This window comes from Kwoniella botswanensis, chromosome 2 (assembly GCF_036426115.1).
Source record: "Kwoniella botswanensis chromosome 2, complete sequence".
Lineage (NCBI taxonomy): Eukaryota > Fungi > Basidiomycota > Tremellomycetes > Tremellales > Cryptococcaceae > Kwoniella > Kwoniella botswanensis.
This window is the reverse complement of record NC_088600.1, coordinates 118,874-134,134: the sequence shown is the minus strand read 5'-3', so window position 1 is coordinate 134,134 and position 15,261 is coordinate 118,874. Positions and strand designations below refer to the sequence as shown.

At 45.3% G+C, this 15,261-nt stretch overlaps 6 protein-coding genes across 6 annotated transcripts; 3 read left to right on the top strand and 3 right to left on the bottom strand.

Moving 5' to 3' along the window:
* Positions 1-1,607: 1,607 nt before the first annotated feature.
* Positions 1,608-3,350, bottom strand: L199_006932 (uncharacterized protein; the record flags this gene model as incomplete). The annotated part of the gene is made up of 4 exons (XM_064892629.1): positions 1,608-1,775; positions 1,838-2,605; positions 2,666-3,064; positions 3,138-3,350. The coding sequence occupies 4 exons, from the start codon at positions 3,348-3,350 to the stop codon at positions 1,608-1,610; spliced, it is 1,548 nt and encodes a 515-aa protein (XP_064748701.1).
* A 450-nt stretch (positions 3,351-3,800) lies between these two features.
* L199_006931 (tartrate dehydrogenase) lies at positions 3,801-5,231 on the top strand (the record flags this gene model as incomplete). Its single annotated transcript, XM_064892628.1, has 6 exons — positions 3,801-3,867; positions 3,937-4,159; positions 4,215-4,310; positions 4,363-4,514; positions 4,572-4,747; positions 4,806-5,231. The coding sequence occupies 6 exons, from the start codon at positions 3,801-3,803 to the stop codon at positions 5,229-5,231; spliced, it is 1,140 nt and encodes a 379-aa protein (XP_064748700.1).
* A 449-nt stretch (positions 5,232-5,680) lies between these two features.
* On the bottom strand, positions 5,681-8,033 carry L199_006930 (uncharacterized protein; the record flags this gene model as incomplete). The annotated part of the gene is made up of 7 exons (XM_064892627.1): positions 5,681-5,857; positions 5,928-6,057; positions 6,127-6,434; positions 6,490-6,566; positions 6,625-7,185; positions 7,249-7,933; positions 7,989-8,033. The coding sequence occupies 7 exons, from the start codon at positions 8,031-8,033 to the stop codon at positions 5,681-5,683; spliced, it is 1,983 nt and encodes a 660-aa protein (XP_064748699.1).
* A 319-nt stretch (positions 8,034-8,352) lies between these two features.
* On the top strand, positions 8,353-9,352 carry L199_006929 (uncharacterized protein; the record flags this gene model as incomplete). Its single annotated transcript, XM_064892626.1, has 3 exons — positions 8,353-8,494; positions 8,560-8,640; positions 8,700-9,352. 3 exons carry the CDS (start codon positions 8,353-8,355, stop codon positions 9,350-9,352), a joined length of 876 nt encoding a protein of 291 aa, XP_064748698.1.
* A 246-nt stretch (positions 9,353-9,598) lies between these two features.
* Positions 9,599-11,430, bottom strand: L199_006928 (glyceraldehyde-3-phosphate dehydrogenase, type I; the record flags this gene model as incomplete). Its single annotated transcript, XM_064892625.1, has 8 exons — positions 9,599-9,645; positions 9,712-10,035; positions 10,087-10,179; positions 10,244-10,379; positions 10,432-10,904; positions 10,967-11,032; positions 11,098-11,194; positions 11,266-11,430. The coding sequence occupies 8 exons, from the start codon at positions 11,428-11,430 to the stop codon at positions 9,599-9,601; spliced, it is 1,401 nt and encodes a 466-aa protein (XP_064748697.1).
* A 2,066-nt stretch (positions 11,431-13,496) lies between these two features.
* Positions 13,497-15,136, top strand: L199_006927 (uncharacterized protein; the record flags this gene model as incomplete). Its single annotated transcript, XM_064892624.1, has 7 exons — positions 13,497-13,838; positions 13,902-14,008; positions 14,067-14,161; positions 14,221-14,408; positions 14,459-14,640; positions 14,694-14,942; positions 15,007-15,136. The coding sequence occupies 7 exons, from the start codon at positions 13,497-13,499 to the stop codon at positions 15,134-15,136; spliced, it is 1,293 nt and encodes a 430-aa protein (XP_064748696.1).
* Positions 15,137-15,261: the final 125 nt, after the last annotated feature.

Below are 15,261 nucleotides of genomic sequence, written 5' to 3'. Positions count from 1 at the left end.
GGCACAGAGGTCGAAGTTCATGTTGACATTGAAATGGTGTTTCCTATGAGTCTCCGTCAGCACGAAAATAAATCTGTGCGGGAACATGCACTGTCAGATTAGCGTCGCGACACTATACTATAGTTTATTTGGAAGACTTCAACAAAGATGCGGGGCGGTGATCGCCGGTGTCTCGATGGTTCACGTGTATGTGTACAAAACCAAGTCAGGGGATGAGGAGTTAAGTAACTCCGCATGCCATAGCTCAACTTGTCAATGTCTTTCTTTTCGTCAATTCGTGCTATGATGGAACAATGTCGACCTCGAATAGAGCTTGTTTACGCTGTATATCGAAGAAGAGGAAAGTGAGTGGTGTAAGGTGTGCAGCGAGTATCTATGATTGACGATTTAGGATCTCTAGTGTGATCATGCAAGACCTTCTTGTGGTTTATGCATGAAGGCTGGACACGTTTGTGAATATCCTACAGAACGACAGAAAAGGTAGGAGGCATGTCATCCCCAGTAGTACGAGTTCGGAGTTCGACCCTTTCTGATCTGCCGTATCCAGGGGACCAACTGCTGGGAGTTCAAGAGCATGCGAGGTTCGAGTACAGCAATTGGAAAACGCCCTTCACTTCCTTATGGGTGAGAGCAATGTGCGAGCAGCGTTGGAGAAGAAGCTGGAAAATATTCAAGTGGGTCATCTTTTCATTCATGGCTGGTTCGGTCCTTCTGATACCATCCCCAGATCGACAGTCCTCTCCCTGAAGCTCCCTCCGCTTCGATCGATCGGCCAAGGCTCATCGAAATATGGAATGAGAAGCCGCTGAAGACCTACCAAGACTTGCTTGAATTTACAATGTATACTGCAAGACCAGTTAGTCTCGAAGAACCCGTCCGATCTCCTCAAGGTGCCGAGTACAAACATCAGCTTCCAGGCAAGTCATTCTCATACCACTTCTTTCGTTTGTCATTGATGTTAACATGTCAATCGAAACAGCATCATCGGTCGCAATCATGGATAAAAGTTTGATGAACAACTCACCCATAAGGCACAGCGAACAGGCTATCCTGCATCAAGCAGATCTTTCGCTGAGCTCCGACACTCAGAATGTTCCATCACCTTTGTCGAATCTCAACTTTCTTGCCTCAAGTGCGATCTCACTACTGCCCACACTTCCTTCCAGCCAAGCCGATGATGCTCACAATTACAATTTTAATCTGGCGACTACGCAGCGGACACAGTCTTTCGATTATCTCCCAAACAATGACCAGGGGATTGCCAATTCGTTCGTGTCTCCATGTGGCACGCACTCCTCCTCGGCGTACGCCATATCGCCGAGCGCAACAGGCCATATCTCTCGTCAAACAAACGTAGACAAACCTAGCCAATCAGCTGACCTATTTTGGTAACATGAATTACTATCATTATTGTAGCATACTTGTATCAATAAAATCATGCATTTTCATAGTTGGGATCTTACATATGGATCATACATATCAATAGCCAGCCAATCAACAAAACTTTACACGCAAAAGGTGTCAACGTCGTCAACCCAAAACCTTCCAAAACTCCAACAATCGTTCTCTCGATCAGCAGCGTGTCGCTGGGTGATGATGGATAGGGATTATAGCACATATCTGATACGATCTTGTGCGATAGCGCCTCTTTCTGTGTCGGCTTCTTCGGCCTCTGATTTATCCATTCGAGCATTTTCGCGTTGTAAACACCATCTCAAAACAAGGCAGAAGAGAACGGCGACACCAGCCATAACGGTGTTGACAGTGAAAGCAAGCTATGGCAATTGAGTGTCAGCCTACCATATATCAACATCTCATTTGGAGTCGGAGCACTTACGTGGTATGATGGAGCAGTGGTAGATTTGTAAAGATACGGTGACCAGATTTGAGCTACGTTACCCAAAGAATTGATCGTAGCATAAGCTGCAGCTCTCTTGGCACGAGGTCTAGCGAAAGTCGAAGAGATCCAAGCGAGAGCGACATTGTAAGAACCAAACATTCCTCCGATCATCAGGAACAGAGAGAAGTATCGTGGAGCCGTCTTTGTGGTTGTTGTAGCGATGATGAATCCAACCATACCGAAAACAATGGGAGTGAGCAGGTGGAAACATCTCTCTGGCTTTTTATCAGATGTATATGATATTATGAGCGCAAGGAAAGCAGCGAAGAGGTAAGGGGGCGCAGTGAGCAAGAGGGTGTTGACCTTGGACATTCCGAAAGTGGCGACCACGGTGGGAATGAATTGAGTGACGGCTCCAGCAGTGGTCTTGGTGATGATGATGATAGCGAGAAGGTACAACTTGTAATCCATGGCAGCGGCTTTGAAACTTTGGAAAAGAGTCATCGTCTCTTCATCTCGTACACCAGCGTCCTTCTCCAATCGATACACGGCGATCGCCTTTTCACGGCTGGTCAACCACCTTGTAGTGGCAGGGTAGTCGGGAAGAATAAAAGCGGAACCAATGGCAGCTGCGACTGTTACAGCACCTTCAAGGATGAACATCCATCGCCAAGAGGAAAGTCCAGCGACACCGTTTAGGCCTTTCTGGATACCCGCACTGATGAGCCCTGAGAAAGCTCCTGAAAGAAGTGAGCCGGTATAGAGCTAAAGGAAGCCCAAACAATCAGCATTCTGTGAAAGCTCCAAGTAGGCTCTCCGACTTACGATCGATGTTCGGAATGCCAGCTCTTTCTTTGTGTACCACGATGAGAGAAGGAAAAGAGCACCAGGGAAGTAAGGAGATTCGGTCACACCCAGGAAGAATCGAATAACAAGCAGATGATTGTAATTGTCCGCAGCAGCTGTACATGCAGATACAATACCCCACAATGCCACCCACACGGAGAGATAAATCGAAGGTCGGACTCGAGATAGGATAAGATTGGAGGGGATTTGACCCAAGATATAACCGGCAAATAGAATGGAGACTGCGATGTTGAACTGGTCACCTTTCAAGTGCAGATCTTTCTCGAGCCCTTGTACTCTGGCTGAAGCCAAAGCGTTTCGATCGAGATAGTTTAAGATCAAAAGGATGAATAACACAGGTAGAAGTCGGACATCGATCTGCATTTGCACGTGTGAATCAGTTCATGTAACTATGCCATCGAGCAGGGCTGGCTTAGAATAGAAAACGCACCTTTCGAATAAGTTTGGCGTGTGCAGCGGCATATTCCTCCTCTGAAAGACGCTTCAGAGCTTCGATTTCTTGATGAAGGGGGCTGACCTCTCCCGCTTGGGTCGGGGCGTAATCGTCAGCAGCCTCGACATGATCAAATTCGTTTTTGAAATCTGTTTCAGCCATAAATTCTTGCTGAACGGGTGGTGCGATAGAAGGGTTGGCTTTCGACATATTGATGGACGAGAGTTTTATTGCCAAGATATGGTAAATGTCTTCACAAAAGAAGTATTGGGGCTCCTGGGGGGAAAGGACTTGCTGGTTTGATCTTCTTCGCCTTATATATATCCGCAGAGCATTCAGTTGCTTCACCTCAGTGGAGTTTCTAATCCCCGGAAGCGGTGATTGGGGCACCTCTTAGGGATCGATCAAACATCCACGACTCGTCCAGCGGGGAATGGTTATTCCGCACTTCCGCAAACTGAATGAAGACTGTCTCAGCTTAAATCGCGCAACCACTTACTTCCGCTACGCGTTGTCAGTCATGTGCAACGGTGATTTCGGAGAAACGTTAGTCCACTAGTCTGGTCTGACTCACCCATATATATGTCGTCCTGATGAGGGGAAATCGAAAATGTAACTCCACAAATCTACGAAAAAATATTGCAACTCATCAGTTCAACAATGTCTCCTATCGCTATCCACCCAGTTAACGAAACAGCTGCTTTCCCAGAAGGCTATGCAACCCAACGTGAGCACGAAGCGACTACAGTTTCATCGAAATTTGACTGATTCTGACTTGTCGTTGTACCCAACTTAGCCGAGAGAAAAAGCACTTATAAAATCGCACAAATCGGCGCTGATGGTATCGGCCCTGAAGTCATCGAAGCGGGTGTCCAAGCCGTCCACGCAGTAGCTAAGAAAGTTGGAACTTTCAACGTGGATTTCACGGAGCTGGATTGGTCTTCAGACAGATACAAGAAGACTGGGAGCTACGTACCTGCAGATTACATAGAGGTCTTGAAGAAACATGACGCTATCTTGTGAATTCCTCTTTCAAGTCTCACAGACAGCTCCAATGCTAACCAGACATGTTAGCTTCGGTGCAGTCGGTGCTCCCGATGTCCCTGACCACATCTCCTTGTGGGGCTTGAGACTCGCAATCTGTCAACCTTACATGTATGCCAATGTGCGGTGAGTATCAATCCACCTTGACCATAGGTGACTGGGCTGACAGGATATCTAGACGAACCAAAGTCCTGCCAGGTACCAGCTCTCCCCTCAAGAACCTTCAGCCGGGAGAATTGGATTGGTGTATCATCCGAGAGAACTCAGAAGGTGAATATGCTGGTCACGGTGGAAGATCTCACAGAAGTCTGGATCATGAAATTGGTACTGGTAAGTTTGGGTACACAAGTGTACGTCGATACATTCACCTCTGACGTCTCTTATCAGAGATCACAATTTTCACTCGAACTGGAATCCGACGAATCGCCAGATACGCTTTTCAAGTCGCTCAATCTAGACCTCGAAAGCTATTAACTTACGTTACCAAGTCAAATGCGATGAGAAATGGTATGGTACTCTGGGATGAAGTCATCAATGAAGTCTCAAAAGAATTCCCTGATGTTGTGAGTTAAATAGTCCCCACGATTAGTTGTCAAATATTCAACTGATTAGTTTACATAGACCATGGATCATATGCTTGTCGACGCGATGACCGTACGAATGACATTGCACCCTAACTCCCTCGACACTATTCTCGCTACCAACCTTCATGCCGATATCCTCTCCGATCTAGCAGCCGCTTTGGCCGGGTCAATCGGAATAGCTCCTACGGCCAATATCGACCCATCTAGAACCATGCCTTCCATGTTCGAGCCCATTCACGGATCAGCATTCGATATCACTGGCATGGGCATCGCAAATCCCGTAGGAACATTCTGGAGTGCTTGTGAAATGCTCGATTGGCTTGGTGAACATGAAGCCTCGAAGATCCTCATGAAAGCCGTCGAACAAACTTGTGCCGACGGCATCACGACAAAAGATTTAGGTGGTTCAGCAAATACGCAAGAAGTGACCGATGCAGTAATTCAACGCATCAGAGCTTTGTGATCGGGGTGATTGGTATTTCTGTATATTGTATTTACATGCATCTGGGATTAGCATCGTATCTTTTTGAACGCAGTATGCACTCTTTGCTTTGTTCACTGCTCAAGTACTACATACATCTCCTACAAAGTCAATCTAGGATCGTGTTCACGGAGGCAGGCGCTCGCGGGGAACCCGAGGGTATGAAATCTCGGGAATTATGTGAGCAACAGAATCGAGAATTAAGAGACGCAACGGGGTTTGAGGTGTCCTGATGCTGTCTTTTCGACAGATGAGAAGAGCATTGGTTTCAAACTTGAGATCTGATGCTCGATAGTTACGCACCACGGCACGATGTTCACAGATTGTTGAGAGATCTCTGACGTGGGGCTAGGTTATAAATACTGGTAAATCATGCATCGAAAGATTATGGCGCTGAGTACAGTTGAAACCAAGAAAGAATGCGGTCCAGGCTACAGCACAGGAGACGGAGGCATTGAGACATGATACGCCCATATAGATTCCGGTTCTAGGGCAAATGTATCAAAGTTGAAGTGAAAACAATCCGCAAAGTCGAAAGTCGGTTCTTCCGTAATTGGAATCACCTGATTTTCATCTACGCTAGATATTATGCCTGCCGAAGTGGTGTGCTATAATGATTGTTCGGTTTACGATCAGTCAATCACGAGGTAATGCAGATACACTGGATCCAAGACTTACGTTCCCCGCGTGTGCAGGATCTTCTCGCTCAATCAAGGCTCGTACAACTCTACTAAACTTGTCCGACTTCGGCCATCGTTTGGCGAAATGCTCTAGAATGCTCAACGCTCGACGGAGATCCCGTATGAGCCTGAATAGGCGTAGTCCAGTCAGTGCATGATTTATCGATAGCCTTGTTCGTGGTCTGAAAACACCTCACCATGTGGCTGGACCATTACGAGCCCGTTCTCTCCTGGCTCCATAGACTAAAATCAAGCTCCCCAGAAACACCATGTCCACGTACCCAGGCCAATATAAATTATCGTTGTTCTTAAAGAAAGAGTTCGATAGGGTCGAACATATGATTCGAACGGATCCTATAGCAGCCTGTAGAGCATGATCATGTTGGATTTGTAAAGGGGGTAATGAAAGAGCTGGTCGGTTCAGATTGACAATTTGAGAATGATACATGCAGGTAAATAGGGTAGACATTTGACGACGAGGATCAAGAGGGGTGTTAGGTGTTTCCTACAGTGATATACATCAGTTAAGGCATAAACTCTTATGGGTGCGAAGAGCTTACAGTATCTGCCTCGCAGTCCAGTCCAATGTCATTCCACCACGCATCAAGACTACTCCGCAAATGCAGAACCTCGTTGCCTGTTTCGGATGAATCAATTAAGTATTGAGAAACATCATTATGAGACTGAGGACGTACCGTCGATGATCCTATGGGAGACTGACTTGTTAAATTGTTCCATTGCTTGACCTATCATCCGAGCCATGATACTGATTGAGTATGCAGGAAGCAGGCGGGTTTTTGCTTGTACAGCGGCAGCTTCGAGAATGGGCTGAGAGAGGGCTGTTGAAGGAAGCGGGTTCGATTGGGTGGAGATGCGAGAAGTGTTGTCTGGTGAGATAACTTCATCTGCATTTTCGCCTGGGAATTTTCGCTTTGTACCTCTATAGTGATGATCATCCGGCGGGATGATTGATGGATTTGGAGGAGAAGTCGCTGACTCGGAGAGAGGAGGTGCAGGAGGCTTGGGATTTGGTAGATCAACTTCCGATAAAGTATGTTTTTCTGGACCTCCTGGAATACAGGTATCTATGTCTGAATCGTTCAACATGAGAGGAATACCGAAGTCCGCCGAGAGAAGTCTATCGAGAACGTAAAGGGAATTAAATACCCTTTTTCTCAGGTCTCTATCAGTAGCTTCCTTGAAAGTAGTAGCGTATCTCTCGGGACAACGATGTAGACCAGCTTCGTATGCCAGCTCTTTGAACGAGAATCTATCAGCCACAGCACTGTATGTTTAAGGAGATTAGCTGGACAGCTTACTGGTAATAACACCGGACAGATGCATAGCAGGCCGATACGTCCTTCTCACATAGAATAGTAGTTCAATGGCCAGAAGGGCCTGTATACCGAATAGATCGGGGATTCTGGAATTTTGACATGCCCCGACCACTAAGTGACCTAGCATTGTAGCTTGAGAAGTTGAATGTATTGTAGGTATTTTCGATGCACTGTCTACGTTGCTTCCTGTCTCATCAATGCCTAATCCACCTATCGTAAATATGACCAGAAAGATGGTTGTCAAAGCTAATGATTGTTCCGGAGTAAGGCCCTCAAAAGCCGATATCTGATCAAATGTGAGTCCGTTGTCACGCTTATCGGGGTCATTTGATTGCACCATCTTTTGTATCTCAGCTAATTTCAAAGAATTATTGAAGCATTGTAGTAGGTATGCTCCGTCCAAGAACGGGAAAAGGGGATGCCATATAGCGAAATATCGATTGAGTCGTGTACGAAGCAAATCCTCTTCTAACATATCTTTTGATCGAAGAAGATATATATCGTATAATGCCGTTTCGTCTGAACGTGGTTCATCGTTATTGCGATGTATGAAGGCATCTTCGATACCTGGATCAGGCGTTGGGTGATCTTTGGAGGTCAGATCTGATCGTACTGTATCAGCTAGATAAACCCCCGAGGCTGATCCAGCAAATCTTGGGAACCCATTCTATCAAGAATAGGTGTCAGTATAACAACCGCTTCGCCCTGTGACGTGCACTCACAGGGCCGATATAAAAACGTCCTCGCTCATGTGTCGAAGGTTCCATGACCTCTCATATTTGCTTGGTATATCCGATGAAACGAGAATCTCATTACAAGCCTGACCATTGGATGTGTCAGCATGTGTTAGAGCTCACGAGACGTCCTTGATGGTTTGGCATCAAACAACGTGTATACCCGAATAGCAGCTTTATTGGCGCAAGTCGGGTGGACTAACTTACCTCCGCATCTAGAGAAATTCCAGCGGTAAACCCACCATGTTCATCTACGGACCGGAAATAGTAAGAAGCCGGAAATAGGATTGAGGTGTTATAAGGGTCAGATAGACAAGGGCAGGAGACAGGATGATTGTTCTCACTCGACGAAATGTCTACATCGGAAGCAATAGATACCAGATTGACTTCTCATAAAGCTCAGCTTATAGCTGAGTTCATTGCGAAGCATCGTGGACATGTAAAGGGCAGGGGTAGACCGTTAATTGTGTCCATGCAAGGACCACAAGGAGCTGGTGAGTTCAGGCATCTATCCGTCAGTTAAGTTGATTTTCCAAACTAATGTTTCCTACATTGTCAGGTAAAAGTACTTTAGCAGCCGCACTGGTCAAGCTGTTAGCCTCGTCTTATAAGCTTACAACAGCAGTAGCTTCACTTGACGGTGAGTCTGCGTAGTCCGCATCATGAATTCGGGATGAAATAGCTAATTAGCTCAATCAGATTTCTACCTTGATCGTGAAGGATTAGATGCATTAGCAGCTACACATTCCTCCAACAAGCTGCTTCAAGGTAGAGGGCCACCTGGTACTCATGACATTGAGCTTCTCAAAAGAACCCTTGAACAGGTCCGACACCGGCAGTCGAACAGCTCTAATTCAGTGGCTTTACCGGTTTTCGATAAGAGTTTATTTAATGGTCGTGGTGATCGTTCCAAATCCACAATCCCCATCAACCCCGTTCATTTAGATGTGTTCATGCTAGAAGGGTGGTCATTAGGTTTCCACAGCCTCCCAGAAGATCGGCTTAGAGAATTATGGAAAGTTGGAAAAACAGCAAGTAAACATGAGTGGAAGAGTATTTTACAAGTCAATGATAACCTCTCCCAGTTGAATACAGAGACGGACAGCTATTTCGATTGTCATATCTCGATAACGCCTTTAGATTGGGACTATGTCTATCAATGGAGATTGCAACAAGAACATCACATGAAGAGGGATAATGGCGGATTAGGTATGTCAGATGAAGAGGTCAGATCATTCGTAGATCGCTATATGCCTTGTTACGAACTCTATGGGAAAGAAAGCTCGGTGATAGAGAGCCTGAGACTGGTATATGGATCTGAAAGAGAGGTGGTGAAAGTTGAGGAAGATTAAGGACTTATTGGTGCATGCATTCGTATGTTCCCCGACGCTGCTTTGTTTCTTGTTCAACTCAATGGTGATATACAGGCTGTATGATTTCCACTGACCTGCATTGACTAAACATGCTGATGTAGTAGTTCAAACAATACTATATGCCTAAAGTAGGTGAAACAACAACAACAAGTAGAATTCATTGAATCAATAAAACGACTTCAGAATCATGGTATTGAATCAAACAAGCAAGCATTCAAGCCGAGACTATTCTTCTCCTGCCCTTCTAGCCATGTAAGCGACAAGATCACACACTATTCACGGTAGGTCAGAAAGTATATTCGTTTTCCACTTTTATACTTGAGGGACTATTCACTTACTTCGAGAAGAAAATCCCCATTCGTTATCATACCAAGCTACTATCTTTGCGGTTCTATCATTCAACATGACAGTCGCGTCGACGTCTAATATGCTGCTTTGGGTCGAAGATAGGTAATCTGAGGAAACCAATTTTTCATCCGACACTCCCAATACACCGGCTAAAGCTGGACCATCCGGATGAGGAGTGCTCGATTGGATTGGTCTTCGAGCAGCCGCTGCTCTGAATGGTCTAATCAAAGCTTCCTTGGACGCAACAGGTGTCGATAGCGTCACAGTCAGATCAACAAGAGAAACATTTGTCACCGGCACTCGGACGGATATACCTGGGCATAACGTAAGTAACACCACATCCGTCAAAAAGTAGAATGGCGTACCATGGAATTTGCCTGCTAACTCCGGCAACACCTTCACTACTGCTTGGGCCGCACCTGTAGTTGCTGGGATGATATTTCCCATAGCCGAACGACCTATTTCCGAACTCAACATCAGCTTCGAGCTCAGACTTATGGAGCCTGTGTAGATGAGATTTACCTTGTCTAATATCTTTCGTACTGAATCCATCAAGCACTTTCTGACTTGCTGTACTTGCATGAATTGTCGTCATCATTCCAGTTTCCACACCGAAGGCCCGCTGTAGAACGAGAGCTAAGGGCGCCAAACAGTTCGTCTAAACACATGATTTAGCTTTCGTGACATCATCTTGAAATGTTGGAACTCACTGTACAGGAAGCATTACTTAAGACATCATCTTCCCCAATATACACATGGTGATTTACACCGTATACGCAATTTAGTGTATCTTTACTTGGCGCCGAAATCAAAACTTTTTTGGCTTTTCCATGCTTGATATGAACTTCGGCTTTTTCCTTAGTGGTCAATTTTCCAGTTGATTCCATGATGTAATCGGCGCCTGTAGAAGACCAATCTAATTTTGTGGCATCCCTCTCGGAAAACAAATGTATGATTCTTCCTTGGAAGATCAATGCTGAAGGTTTAGGGTTGTTGAGTGTAGCCTTGAGGAGATCAGGATGATCTTCGGGACAAATGGACAGGTCGGCTCCTGATCGGAATTTTCCATGTGTTGAATCATGCATGATTGCCGTCATCAGATGCTCAGAGGAATGTGCGGTGTGATTCACTGCCACCAGTAACAGATCCTCTCTTTCAAGTAACAGTCGGAATAAAGCTCGACCTAGACATTATCATTAATATATAGATGCATAGCGGATATGTTTATCGGGATGCATGACTGACCTATACGACCGAAACCATTAATTGCCACTCTCGGAAGTGACGATTGTTCAGTAACAGCGATTGGCACTGCGAACCATGTTAGTCGGACTTGATTTCATTCTATGAAACACTCTCTCGAAGATGACACTCACTGTTGGCTTTTGCGATCAAGTACGTTTCTTGAGTATGCTGCTTCGTCGGTATGACCGTTGCTGCTCTAATGACCACATCTCTATCATGGACACCCACCTATTTATATATCTCTCGTTCATCTGAATTCGAAATTACGCGCGGATCAACTCTGTGCCGCCCCGGATAACCTCTATTAACGATTCAGCTGGACGGGGTAAAACGGATTGATCTTCTGGAAATACGGAGGAGGGGACCCCACAGTTCGTGATCGGTGATTGTTCCTGATCATTCGAGGAACCATTGGGTTTATTCTGGAATATCGGCTTTTTCATTACCATACAACTGATGCCCATCGTTGATAAGTTCATAGTGCGGGGCAAACATCGTTTCTGGGTTTATACGGAAGTAGAAAACTGAAACTTTGTAAGACGCCGCAAACTTGATTGAGCTGCATGGGAATAGCCATACTGGATATGCGTGATTCACTACTACACTTTCCTGTCCACTCAACTAAACAACGTATTTATTCGCCCACCCATGAATAATCTTGGCTCATCAAGGTACTTCAATTCAAGATCAATAGTAATTAATGATCCAGGTAATGTGAGAACATACTTACATTCCAGACAATATGATGAGGTGATCCCCAGCTGGTGGTGATTTGGTAATTCGACAACCAGAAGGATTCGATATAACCATCACACCGGTCTTTGGCCACATACCCACTTGCATTCATAAATCTATTGCAAGGTCGATTCGAAGGGATGCAATGTTACGCCAGTAATTAGTCTTCTTGAGATATACCCACCCAGTACGTATATTTCATTTTCGCATATCCTGTACTTTCTGGTGCCGATGCCAATGCGAGTGCAAGGACCATGAGCTTATATCCATGCTGATGTCGATATTCAACTTCCCGAAGGAAAGAGTTCTTTGAAGTTTCTTGAGGTAATCATCCTTCGACGTTCATTCCTGCCCTAAGTTTTGGGGTACTTTGCCTGCTAAGACAAGGACGACCCGAAATTCCTCCCTATCAAGCCAAAGAAGCATCGGTCGACAACCCAACCCCGACTTGTCAGTATGCAGGTATAAGTAGGATCTATCTTGAGATGTGACATCATCTGTCAATGGTAAAAGGCCCTCCTCACTTGTTAGTACGCTGCGGGATCACAACGAGAGTGGAAACACCCTGGAAACCACGGGATTGTCGACGGAAGAACCAGTGTTAGATCAGGACCTGATGGACATACACCACCTAGCTATCATACAAGATAAGGAGCAGGATTTGAATCAGAGTACACCTAAAGCATCTGCTTCATTTAGGTTCATGTCACGATGATCTAACTAAGACCTCAGTAGACGGCCTTAATCATATAGGGGACGGCCTAGATAGGCGAGCAGATGATAAAAGGACAATGGAAGATGTAATAACCTAACCGAAGTATAATAATAGTGTCACAGAGGCAAACGTAACCGGTCGCTACCACTGAACCACAAAAGGGAACAATCGGAATTTCCGAGATATTCGGAATTCCGCCGGTTATATAGGCAACTAGACGTCCTGATTGACCGTGGCCATCATGACAAATAGACCAACGAGATTGTTGAATGACCAGCGAGATCGTTGGGCTCACCCGGATATCGTTAAGACTTGTACAATATCCTAGCTAAAGAAACGAAGTACTCAGCTAGAGAGGTATGACTTCCAAGGGGACAATAGATGTTGTAGCCTTGAGGAGGTACTGAAGTGCAAAGTGACTCGTGATATCAAATAATAGTAAGACAAGACAACAATTGAGAATTCACCGCCAGCTGCGGAACTGCTTTCGCCGAGGAGTTAAACTGAACTGCGAAGCTGCGAAAAAAAAAGAAGAATGAAAAAAAAGACATTTAGTTCGTTTACAGAAGAAAAACCGTGTGCCTGAACACCTAAAAGCGTCTAGGTAATCGCAGAATCATTGCTGTTTCTGAAGTTGCATCGGGGTGCAGACGCAAATGTTCTATGCACTTTTTCACCAATTCAGTAATAAATGCTAAAAATCTGGATTTTCTCGGCTGTCATGTCGGCTACCTCCACGACAAGGTATACCGGTATAAGAAGTTACGTAACGCCTAAGGACTTTGGTCATTGACAACGATATCGGTTAGGTGGGTTGGGGAACTGTGAGATTTGCGATTCCAGAAATACGTACATCCAGGGTCAAGTCACAATGCCAGAAGCAAAAGCGTAATTCCGGGGGATTACTAAATCCTGAATAATGATTTTTTCCACATCTGGTATATATGGGATATTGTAAACGTGTTGGCGATAGCTCATACCCAGGCCACGAATCAAACGAATGACAATTTGCTATTGACATAAACAGTTCATTGCACCTTCCAACAACACGATGTGCTTTGCACTTAGCACTGCCTAGCAATGGCGTTTCCTCGCTTTTCTTTGGAACTGTACATCATTGCTGTTGTTGTCATTTGTGTGTTCAGTCTTATACAACTTCTTAGAAACCCAACTTTGACTCGCCCGAGTTTATCGCTGCTTCCAAAGCCGGACTATGGTGTAAACATCAGCCCTCCGGATCCCGCTCAATCCGAAAATCGGCATTTGGACCAAGCACAATGCATGGAAAGATATCCGAAACTGTATCATGAAGCCGATAGAGCACGGAAGTGGTATCAGAGCAAAGGAGGGATTACTAAGGCTATGGTAGACCTGTCAGAGACCGATGGAGGAAACGCTAGACTCGTTATTTTGAATAATCGAGTGAGTTGTAGAGAAAATCTGCCGTGAATGAAACGAAGGAACTTACCTGGAGAGGATACGTAGCTTTATGTCAAAGGATTCTATGGGGGCATCAATACTCGTACCCAGGCTGCGATGGCTGCTGTTTATGGTGCTCTATTGACAAGCACTGAACCGTTGCCCGATATTGAGTAAGTCGTTTTCATGTCGCATATCTGCAAGTTCTATCCCACTTATCCAGAATTCCAGCTTTGTCATTCAGACATCCGATGCTGGGTCAGGCTCGCATCCACGATTTGCCCTTGATCGCGAGGAGGGTCAAAGGAATCTGTGGTTGATGCCAGGTGTGTATGCAGTTGTTCATATTGCTATCGAAGTTTTCTCTGACCAATTGACACATTAGATTTCGGATTCTTCTCTTGGCCAGAGCCGGGAGTTGGCGCTTACTCCGAGGTAAGAAGCAAGGCTCTTGAATATGAGCACACTTTAGGTCTACGTTTGGACAATCATCTCAACGTTCTACATGATAGCTGGGAGAACAAAACTCAAAAGCTGTTTTGGCGCGGTGCACCAATGGTGGAAGTCAGGCATGTGAGTTTTGTTTGATTGACATCCTTTGCAAATATGCTGATTATTTTCAGGATCTCCTCCGAGCCAGCAAGGATCAATCTTGGGCTGATGTAAAGGAGTTGAATTGGGGAGCCGTCAATCAAGATGAGGATGAACGGAAGCAGAACAATGGTGATCTTAGAACTCCCGCGGAACACTGTCAGTATGCGTTCTTAGCGCAAGTGGAAGGATGGGCATATAGTGGTCGATTGAAGTGAGTGCCTCTTTTCCTTTTTCCGCACAGGTTGACTGACGAACCCTTCCCAGATATCTCCAACAATGTCGCTCGGTTATCGTCGCTCACCCTCTTCGTTATATCCAACATTACCACCATTTGTTCAATGTTAGGGATGACGATCCCGATCAGAACATGGTAGAGGTCCCTTTACCTCTTGAGGAGAATCTGGCGGAGGTAATGGAAGGTTTGATAGATCCGCGAAACGTGGAGAAAGTTCGCCGGATAGCGGATAATAGTTGGAAAATGATGAGAGAGGGATACATCAGCCCAGCCGCGAAGTGAGCGAATTTTACAATCATTGTTTTGTTGTAATGGGCGTGAACACTGATTTACCCTCCACAGCGATTGCTACTATCGATATGCGCTCAGAGCCTACGCCTCAGTGCAGACTTTCCAACCTTCGCTAGAGGGTAAAGCAGTACCCTATGAAAGTTTTGTGCTGATGGGGACCACTCATTGGGATCCTCACTAAATGGATCCTCGCATGCATATATTATAAGATTATTATTTCAGCTTACATCCTATCGCAGCGACAACAATGAGACATGAGCCGAACTAATTATGAAAGAGGAATATACGTCTGATCGTAACTATGAA